This window comes from Mandrillus leucophaeus, unplaced genomic scaffold (genome assembly GCF_000951045.1).
Source record: "Mandrillus leucophaeus isolate KB7577 unplaced genomic scaffold, Mleu.le_1.0 Scaffold126, whole genome shotgun sequence".
Taxonomy (NCBI): Eukaryota; Metazoa; Chordata; class Mammalia; order Primates; family Cercopithecidae; genus Mandrillus; species Mandrillus leucophaeus.
In genome coordinates this window covers 3,858,712-3,870,106 of record NW_012100987.1, presented here as the reverse complement: position 1 = coordinate 3,870,106, position 11,395 = coordinate 3,858,712, and the positions used below count along the sequence as shown (strand labels likewise).

General features: G+C 35.5%; 1 protein-coding gene across 1 annotated transcript in view; it reads left to right on the top strand.

Annotated features, from left to right (window-relative positions):
* The window catches only part of BORA (bora, aurora kinase A activator), a 28,101-nt gene that overhangs the window by 209 nt on the left and 16,497 nt on the right, over nt 1-11,395 (top strand). Inside the window, 5 exon segments of the mRNA XM_011972023.1 lie at nt 1-45; nt 938-1,105; nt 3,297-3,403; nt 6,999-7,044; nt 9,995-10,076. Coding sequence (XP_011827413.1) covers nt 1-45; nt 938-1,105; nt 3,297-3,403; nt 6,999-7,044; nt 9,995-10,076 — 448 coding nt within the window.

Below are 11,395 nucleotides of genomic sequence, written 5' to 3'. Positions count from 1 at the left end.
GAGCTCCCTGGAGTCGGTATTGGGGGCTTCGTTTTGTACGCACCGGTAGGTAGGTTTTTTATGGTCCCTGACCTTTCCTCCTGTCTGAATGGAGAGGTTTCTTTTCCCAGCTCCTGACTTGCCTGCCCGCTGGCCCCTGGTGAATGGGAGCAGTCAGGGAGTAGGTGTGGAAGACAGGGGCACCAGAAAGAGTGGCCACGTAGGGTTGGGGGCGACGCCTTCTCGGCGCTCCGTCCGAGGAAGCCGGCTGCATCTCAACCTTACAGAAATAGACTCTTCTCCACCCCACCCCGCCAAGTTGTAACCTCCTTTGATTGGAAGTAATGCAGAGTCGCTTTCTATCCTGGGAGGGGTGAGGGGGAGGTCTTGGCGAAAGGAGGATTTTTGGAGGAAAGGGGACTCAAGGCAGTTAATTTCCTAGCCCCTGTCAATCATACTTCTCCGGCTAGGACTCATGTGTAAGAAAGGCACAAGCTTCTGCATCTCTTACCTGCTTGCTACAAAGAATTGTTTAATAGCAACTGTAGTTGGATGGGGTATCCGAAGAATGTTCATAGTGTTGAGACGTGAGATGATGAATTAAAAAAAAATTGTAGCTATAAGTCCTTTAGTTGAGAAGAGATTTGTGCCTGTTGTAACCTTTAGATCTGAATTCATATTTGATTGCTGCGTATAAGCCACTTCACTTCTCTGAGCTTGTTAATTCTTTCACAAAATAATATCACTAATAACTTACTGCTATAGCTTTCAAGGTTATTTCGAGGATCAGTTGAGAACATTTATATGTGATACTTTTTTCATAAGCTGTATCATAGCCCCAAGAGTGTTAGGTTTTGAGTTGTTTTTGTGACACATTTGTCGAATACATTTTAATAGGTAAAATTAATATCTATGGGACTTTGTAATTTTAACATATGTACTCTTGATTTCTCTTTAGTTTTCTCTCTGTGCTATGGGAGATGTCAAGGAATCAAAAATGCAAATAACACCAGAAACTCCAGGAAGGATCCCTGTTTTAAATCCTTTTGAAAGTCCTAGTGATTATTCTAATCTCCATGAACAAACTCTCGCCAGTCCTTCTGTTTTTAAATCAACAAAATTACCAGTAAGTTATTCCTGACTAGTGTTTACAACTAATTTTAAATGTAAATAATTACAAATAATTTTAAATGTAAACATCTGTCTTTACAAGGTAAGGAGGAAATACATGATGGAGCATATATAACTGCAATGTACTTTTAAAAATTGTAGTGTTCATTATAATCTAGTGGTTAGGTTAGTAAGTTAGCTAGAAGTTTTTTTTTTTTTTTAAGTTCAAGAACAACATATGTTAGCTTCCTGCAGTTGTGGGTGTAGCTACATTCTGTGATTGATGATATAGCTGCTAATACATTAGAGAAGAAGCTGCATCATCTAATATTCTGTTCTCACTTATCTGGCAGACATTATTTGAGTGTTGCTATGTGTCAGATACAATGCTAAGCAGGGATTACGCTGTGAACAAGTTAGGATCATTAGGCACAAATCCTTAAGGAGGTTATACTCCAATGTAGGAGTCACAAACTTTCTGTTAGGGGCCAGACAGTAAATATTTAAGCTTTACCGATCATTTGATCTCTGTCACAACTACTCACTTCTGTCTTGAATCACAAAAGCAGCCATAGGCAATGTGTAAAGAGATAAATGTTACTCTGTTCCAATACAGCTTTATTTATGGACACATTTGAATTTCATATAATTTTCACATGTCACAAGATTTATTTTTTTTCCCCCAACCATTTAAAACTGTCAAAATAATTCTTAGCTTGCAATCTATTATAAAAAGAAACTAACCCCTATTTTAATGTGTTAGACTAGACTATTACTCGTCTAATACTAGACGAGTAATATCAGGACAGTGTGATAGGTGATTAGTGCTTAGCACAATAGTAATATGAAGGAAAAGTGTTTTTCGGGATATTAGAAAAGGCTTCATCACTTTATCTTTTTTTTTTTTTTTTTTTTTTTTTTTGGTAGAGATGGCATTTCACCATGTTGGCCAGGCTGATCTCGAACTCCTGGCCTCATGTGATCCACCCACCTCAGCCTCCCAAAGTGCTGGGATTACAGGCATGAGCCACCGTGCCCGGGTCACTTTATCTTATTTTACTGTTACTTGCTACACTGGATAAGTTCTTTTGACCTTGGATCTTTCAGCCTACTAAGTTACTTAGAAAAACTGCAAATAGGGTGGCTGTTTCTGCTACACTTTCATATAAGTTTTACAATTAGCAGGTGTGTACTAGTGGAAGGTCAAGCAGTTTATATTGAGTCATTTCATCAATCTGACCTTATGATTTCTAATTGAATCATATTAAAATTTATCTCTTGGTCTTACTAACAATAAATAATAGATTTACGGCAGCTTAATTCTCAAAGTTGGAATGTATGGCATCTTGCATTTTTAGCACTGAATTTGCCTAGAATATATTTCTAATTACAGATTAGGATTTGGATGAACCTTTGATTCAGTTGGATAGTTGAGTACAGAAAGGCAGCACTGGTTGCCATTCATAATTATTTTAAGAATCAACTATGTTATGAGCTTTTGCAGCCATCTCCAAAGTGACTAAGGACTTTGTTTTATTCCAGTTCCTTCTTAGTGAAAGTAAAGATTTTTGATAACTGTAAGAGATTTTTAGTTTTACATGGGCTTAGTGTATCACACTGATGAGTGTTAATTATGAAAGTTTTGTATCTTCATTACTCTGTTGTGATTTTTTCTAGTATTATGTAATTCCAACCCAGGTGGAATATTTTGTTATTTTAAAAGACATACAGACTGGGCGCTGTGGCTGATGCTGTAATCCCAGCACTACCAAGGTGGGCTGATGACTTCAAGTCAGGAGTTTGAGACCAGCCTGGCCAACATGGTGAAATCCTGTCTCTACTGAAAAAAAAAACCCCAAAATTAGCTGGGCGTGGTGGTGGGCGCCTATAATCGCAGCTACTCAGGAGGTTGAGGCAGGAGAATTGCTTGAACACGGGAGGTGGAGGTTATAGTGAGCTGAGATTACACCATTGCACTCCAACCCGGGTGACAGAACGAGACTCTATCTTAAAAAAAGAGAGAGAGAGATACAATTAAGTCAGTTGATCTAATATGATATGATTACCCTTTGCCATTTAATTTCATGGTAAAGTCAAATTTTAAAATACAACCTTTAAAATATTTTTGTATTATAAACACATTGGTTAGCATTTTGATGAACTATTTTAGTTTGCCTTTACTCATAAGCTCACTTTCTTTTGTTAAGACTCCAGGGAAATTTAGATGGTCTATTGATCAACTAGCTGTAATAAATCCTGTAGAAATAGACCCAGAAGATATTCATCGTCAAGCTTTATACTTAAGTCATTCTCGGTAAGTTTTCCTTTCTTGCACTTAAGTGTAATAACACTCTCAAGTGAAGAGAGGTAGGAAATTCTAAATGTTAAGTATTTTTCTATGTAAAGATACCAGGGAGAAAAAATTTTGATGCAGATTTCTCCTATCTGAATGAATGAGTTCAAAGAACTACATTCAGAAAGATTTTCTTGCCAACAGTTCGAGATCTGGGTAGATACCTTTTTCTTTTACAGGTTACCTTTTCCCTCTGCTACTGAGGGGACAGCTCTATACCCCTAGCACTCAGTAAAGAGAAGAGCATTTTGAAATTTGCACTTTTCTACATGGTTGTGGCTTCTGCCATTAACTTGTTTTAGTTTGTCTTTTTGATGGTTTGGGGTGAAGCAAAATGCTGTTTCATTGTTATCTATGTTTGGGGAAACCTAAAATCCCCTTAAAGAGTTAAGTAGGCTTTGAGTGGAAGGGTATCCATTAGCAACAGAGCGGTTTTTAGACATCATCCAACTGTAACAATTCACTTGGAATCTGAATTACATTTTCTAGAATTCTGCATATCACCCAGTGCAGTCTTACTTGTCACTGTGTTGTTTAGGTTTCAAGGCACTAATGTACTGCAGATTTAGTTTTTTATTACAAAGTATAAGGTCATATTATTCATTTGTAGTTTTAGGGACTCTTGTTTATATGTCTTATAGTCTGATTTTTTAATATTTGAAAAAAATCAAATACATGGTATGACCAGATTTTAATTTGCTGTCCTAAGGTAGACACGTTGTTAGTCCAAAATAAAGGATAATCCTTTTCCCTTTGACTTAAGAATTCAGTCACACAAAGTTGCACACATATTGAGATGTTCTGGTGAATACTTACTGGCTTTTCTCCTCCATCTTTTTGCTTGGTAACATGATGACCATTCATTCATAAAATTAATGTCCATCCAGAGTGTTAATAGGAAGGGAACAGAATGAGGATAAAGCATGAAAGAATTTTAACTTCAATTTAAATAATACCTTTGAGGCTGGATGTGGTGGCTCACATCTGTAATCCCAGCACGTTGGGAGGCTGAGGCAGGCAGATCACTTGAGGTCAGGAGTCCAAGACCAGCCTGGCCAACATGGTGAAACCCCATCTCTACTAAACATACAAAAACATTTAGCCGGGCGCAGTGGTACACACCTGTAGTCCCAGCTACTCGGGGGACTAAGGCAGGCGAATCGCTTGAACCTGGGAGGAAAAGGTTGCAGTGAGCTGAGATTGTGCCATTGTACTCTAGCCTGGGGGACAGAGCAAGACTCCATCTCAAAAAAAATAAAATAAATAAATAAATAAATAATACCTTTGAAAGAGAAAGTGAGAATATCTAAAAACAAAGTCACAATTAGTGACTAATTTTTTGTTTCACACGAACTTAATTATGCTTAATTATTTTGTCTCATTTTTTCAATATATTGAATGATGGACAATTATTATATTGATCAGTCAAGAGATATTGAGTACTATGAGGGACTGTAAGAAACACTGAAGAAGTGCAGGATGTTAAGAGTCAAGAGTCAAAAATATAATTAGAACAAAGTTGTAACACAACGCTTCTGTACTTACTACTAAATGATATATTGTCTGCAAAGGTTTATAAAGATAATCTTGGTGTCTCTTAGTACATAGATTTATTATATAGAAGAAGGGAAAAGAGTGGGAAAATATTCTAATTTAATTTAATTTATTAATATAATTAATTCAATGAATGGTTATGGCTTCTACCAAGGATTGTCAATATATTCTTAACAGAGCATCTTGTTTCATCCTTAGAAACAGGCAGTGTCTTTCAGTATTTCTTCTTACATATTAGCCCTTTACTTCAATTTTTCCCATCCTATTCATGCCACCATCCACACAGAAAATTATAACTGTAAAGCATACCAGTGTAAGCTGGTGAGTCTGGGCCACGTAGGTGACCAGTCCAGAGGTCCCCTCTCCTTTGCCACCCTGCAAAGGCTCAACATTCAGGCCACACCTGTACCCATATGCATCATACTAGTGTTCAGTGGTATGCTGGTCAGGGTGCTCTCCCCTGGATGGCTTCTTAGAATCCTCTTTGATCTGACTCTAGAATATTTGGCCACATTGATTTTTACTGTTTCCAGCAATCACCTGAGTATTTCAGGTTCTCAAAGTCCCTCTGATGAAGTAGCAAAAGGTTTCTGCACACAGTAATCCTAGTTCAGAGCTTACTTGCTATTTGCTAAGCTTATTATGTGCTGCCATTTTGACCTGGTTAAGACCATGACAAGATCAAGAGAACCACTGATAAGATGAAGAGCCATTAAGATGAAGAGCCATTTTGTTATCCTCAAAATGGCTACTGTTCAAGCTGGGATGTGTGGGTTGATACTGTAGTTTATTTTCTCATAATTCTCCCACTTGAAAAATCTACTTAATTTCTGAAATGTGTACATTCTCATATGAGCTTTATTAAGCCATGAGCAAGTTTATATGTAAAAAAAAATTCACACCCTGGAATGCTGTGTAGCCACGAAAAGAATGAGATCGTGTCCTTTGCATGGACACGGATGCAGCTGGAGGCCATTATTCTTAGCAGACTAACACAGGAACAGAAAACCAAACACCTCATGTTCTCACTTAGAAGTGGGAGCTAAATGATGAGAGCACGTGGACATATAGAGGAGAACAGTACACACTGGGGCTGGTGGAGGGTGGAGGGTGGGAGGAGGGAGATCAGGAAAAATAACTGATGGATTCTAGGCTTAATACTTGGGTGATGAAATAATCTGTACAACAGACCCCCATGACACAAGTTTACCTGTGTAACAAACCTGTATTTGTACCCCTGAACTTAAAGAAAAAATTCTGAGACAAAATAATTGTAAATTATAAAAAAAATATGTCTTACCAATTTATTGATGGAAGGCAAGCATTCTTTCCTGTAATAGAATAAAGAAGTGGTCCTGGAAGGCTAACTGCTGAGTCCTTGGCAAGTATATGCTTTGTGCTTGGGACCCGAAATTTTATATTAAATCTTGTAGCTGAGAAGTTTATGTTGCAGTAATTGCAGATTGTATCAAAGTGAAAAAAAGAATTCATTTGGAAAAAATGTTATATTGTCAATGTTTTATTTCAGATTTAATATTTTTGACTGTTTAGAACTGTGATAACTATCCTCATCTATTTTACAGTAAAAGTTGATACTAAAATTATTGCCATGATAAACTTGTTATAATTAAAGAGAAAAAATTTGGACAATTTTTAGATGTATGTTGAATTAAATACTTCTTAACTTGTATTAAGGGACAAAGTTTATCAAATTTATATTTTTAAAAGCAATTTAATATCAATGTAAGTCTTTTGAAATAAAGTATCATTCCATTCAAACTTTGAATGGAAAAGAGGGATGTAAGCCTAATAGCTAACTGTTGAATTTCAGAATACTGCTATTTACTAAATGTTACAAGATACCACCAGTGTTTATTATAAAGTGAGCTTAACATTTGCCAGTTTGCAGTGGAGGGAGATTATTTCTTTGAAAGGTTATTATTTTAAATGTTCATAAGCTTAAGTAATAGCATGGTTATTTTTCTTCTTTATCTTTGTATAGAATAGATAAAGATGTGGAAGACAAAAGACAAAAAGCCATTGAAGAGGTAACTTAAACTGTTACTGATCATTAAACCAGTTAAGCATCAATTCTGCATGTACATCACTTCTTTTAGGAAGACATTCTTCAAATCCTTCACTGTCCCATCTCCCCACAAAGCCCTTCACAGTCCCAACTATATAAAGCACCCTTCTGTACTGTCCTAAGACCTATAATTTCCAGCTGTCCCAGTACCTTGCATAGTACTTGTATACTATTGTAATGATCAGTTTAGTGTTTCTCTCCCCTAGATGCAATCTTTTTTGGCCAATACTGTACTTCATCCTTTCATTCTCAGGACCTAGCACAATCTGTCTTCCTTGTGCCTTCAAAATATTGATTAGCACAAATTTGTTTCAAGTTGGAGTTTACGTAGAGGAAGTTGAATATTCTCAGGCCTTCAGAGTCTAGATTGGCATTGGGAATGGCTTTATCTTTTTTTTGTTAATACTTTGGATTTTTAAGATATTCATGAAATAAAATCTCTTACTGTTAAGCAGGAAAGGTATATCATAATGTAGGCTTTTAAAAAAATAAAAATAAGTTTTTTCTTTTTTTCTGTCTGTTCAACTGCCTCTCTTAGGATCTAAATAAGGGTTATTATTATTATTTTTCGTTTTTGAGATAGAGTTTCACTCTTGTTGCCCAGGCTGGAGTGCAATGGCGTGATCTCGGTTCACCGCAACCTCCGCCTTCCAGGTTCAAGTGATTCTCCTGCCTCAGTCTCCCGAGTAGCTGGGATTACAGGCATGCACCACCACACCTGGCTAATTTTGTATTTTTAGTAGGGGCGGGGTTTCTCCATCTTGATCAGGCTGGTCTCAAACTCCCAACCTCAGATGATTTGCCTGCCTTGGCCTCCCAAAGTGCTGGGATTACAGGCGTGAGCCACTGTGCCTGGCCCAGCATCTAAGTAAGGGTTATTTACCTAGTTCTTTCCTCAAAGTCTTTATGTGATGGCAGCATTTCTGATTTTTCCTTTTCCGCCCCTCTAGCCCCCTCAACCCTCCTCTATTCCTTAGCCATACTTGGCTCTTCTGTACCCCAAAAGACTGTTTACTCCTGCCAAACATTACCTACTTATTTATCTATCTAGTAACTGCACAGTTTTCATTCTGACTCAATCACTTGGTTCTTCCCTACCTGAATATTCTCAGACTCTCGAAATTTCCAACATTTTAGAAAAATGCTTTCTTTAAGAATCCTTAATTTTAAAGGGAAACCCAGCAGGTAAACTTAAGAAAATGTGTTTCTTTTCAATATATATTTTTGAAAATAGAATAAACATATGCTTATAGTAAAAACAAAAAGAAAAAAATATAAAAAGCCTCCTGTTTCCCCATCCCACTTCACGAAGGTAATGACTATAACATTTCTTATGTATACTTTCAGATTAATTTTGTGTATTTAATAGCATATGTCCTTAAAATATTTTTGACAAATAGGATTATCATTCTCATACTGCATCGTCCTTTTTTTGCTTCATGATTTTTCTTAGAAATTTTTGATAACCAGCATATACAGATTTTTACATTCTCTTAGCAACAGCATAGTAACCTAGCCCCTATTGACAGATGTTTAAATTGTGTTTATTATTTTTCTGTCACAAATAGTGCTGCAGTGATTTGAATATATATCTTTATATTCTTGAAATGGACTTAGTAAGTCAGAGGCTTTGTGAATTTTCAGTTTCGGTAGATTTTACCGTATTACCTCCTAAAAGGTTATACCACTTTATATTCCTGATTACAGTGACGCTGCTTGATTTTCTATATCTCCAATATTGATTATTATCAGAGTTCTTAATTTATTCTACTCTTATTACTTTAAAAATGACCTTTTTTTGTGTTTGTATTTCTTTACTTTTGAGTTAACTTATACATCACTTTGTAAGTTTATCTGTCCTTTAATTTTTTTTCTGGTAATTGTCTTTGTCTGCCCCGGTCCACCTTTTTTTTTTTTTTTTTTTTTTTAATCTTTTCGTCATAGATTCATGGGTAATTTAGTTAAGAAAATTGGCTCTTTGTCATATGTGTAGCAAAATATGAAGAAAATGTGTTTGGTTACTTGCAAAACCTAGGGAAGGGAAAATACTGTGTTAGAAATGAAAGAGGAAAGAAACGTATCCAAATGCTCTATCTCCTTTTGAATATACTGGCCAGTAGTGTGCTGGTAAATGTTTAACAACTGGCTCTCTGGTCGTGGAAGGAGTATGATTTATAGCGATTGCTGCTATCCGTAGTGTAAGTACTCCAACCATGGCCAATTTCAAGCTACTGGTGTGACATCACTGAATGGAAAAGGAAGAATAGTGTGGCACACCATTATATTTAGGAATTCCACCATATAGCTACAAAAGACATTATTAACCTCAAGAGCACAGATGTTGATAAATGTATAAAATAATTAGCAAGTGGTGAGTTTTGAATATTTGTTACCTTTATTTTTAATATATTTAATTGAAAGTTTACATAATTTTATTTTTCATATTGGTTTTAACAACTGGTGCACAGAATTCTTGAAAATTTAATAATCAGATCTTGAGAGCCAGAACAAACAAGCCAGCTTCAGGCCACCATTCATACTGGCCTCCTTGCATATGTCTGTCTTAATATATTCCTTAATATATTCCTTCCCTTTTCATCCTTTTTTTTGTAACCCCATCAAAAAAACCTGGGAAATAAATTTAAAATACTTTGTGTATGATTAATCCTCTTAGTTTAGTTTGCAAGTTTCAAATTTAACTGGTTGATTTGAAATATTAAGATTCCTCTTCTTATATACTTTAAATTTCTTCCATTTTCCATTTGGTCATTTGTGCTTTTAAGTATTAAAATTTTTGCATACAATTATAAAGTTAGTATATAACATGTTTAATAGTTATTTGGAAAAACACAGGTACTTTCTCACATTTTGGGCGGAATTTATGCCTAATTGTATGACTTTAATTTTCCTAGTTTTTCACTAAAGATGTCATCGTACCCTCTCCTTGGACTGATCATGAAGGGAAACAGCTTTCACAATATCATTCCAATAAATGTGAGTGTACTAAAAATGATATGAATAAAAATCAAAGTGCCAGTATATCTGCTTTGTAAGGAGCTTGCTTTAAAATTCTGGATAACATAGAATTTAACTCCATTTAGGGTTAGAATTAAAAATTTGACTAAAATTTATTGAATTTTTTTTTAGCTGTTCTATTCTGAATTTAACTTTTTCTTCATGACTATTGTGAATGTCAGTTATAATGAGGGTTATAGAGAATCCATAGATGAAGAAATAGTTGGTATTGAATATAGAGATGAGTTGTTAATGACTTTAGCAGTATTTTGAAGGTTAATATTTTAAATAAAACCCTAAATTGTGTTACCTTTTGCTAATTTGCTGATTTCTTATAAAGGTAAAGAAAGGATGAAGACTTAATATGACCTCTGGGACAGTGTATTATTGCTGAGTATTTGCAAAATTACTAAGGAAATTAAAGGGAAGCCTGTAAGCTATCAAATATCTTTCTACCTCTAGGCATTGGTTGTCATATATTTGTTCTCACTGCTCTTCGGGTTCTAAGGCAGTATTCAGGCATCACTTGTATATATGCATCCCTCATCACAGTGGAATTACACTGTCTATTGTAGTACACCTTAATTATGCTCTCAGTATAAAAGGAAATATTTGTTCCATTCTTTATCAAAAAAAAAAGCATAATAATACAACAATGATAGGTAAGCTGGGTTAGTACTTTCTCTATGCCTGGACAGTGCTAAGTGCTTTCAGTAATTTCTTATAACTCATATGAACGAGGTGCAGTTATTGGCCCCATTTTATAGATAAGAAAACCTAGTTTTAGAAAGGTGAGAGCATTTGTCCAGGGTTACAGAGATGATAAAAGTGAGAAAACCTGAATTCAAAATTAGGCATTCTCATCAGATACTGTATTCTTAGCCATTATGAATTAATGGTAGCATGCCGTAGTAGATGGAAATCTGGATTGTAAAACTTCCCACTTATATAAACCAAAGAGGTGACTTTGATCAAATTATTCAATCTCTTTGTACCTCACTCTTTTATTTGTGAAATAAAAGGATTGAACTAGAGTTGTCCGTTTTCATCCCTCCTAGCTCTAAAATTTGTGTGTCCAAGGTGACATTCTCATAGATACTAGTTTTTCACCCCCAGATTCTTTACTACTGGATTTTTTCAACAGATGAATCAACCTTCTTAAGTGATTTTTTAAATAACATTTTGTATTCCAAGTATCCTGTTTTAGTTCAAGTGATGCAGGATCTGGAAGATGCTAAAAATACTTTAGACTCTTCGAAACCTAATCAAGCCCACAATAACAGTGCAGTGGTTAATAG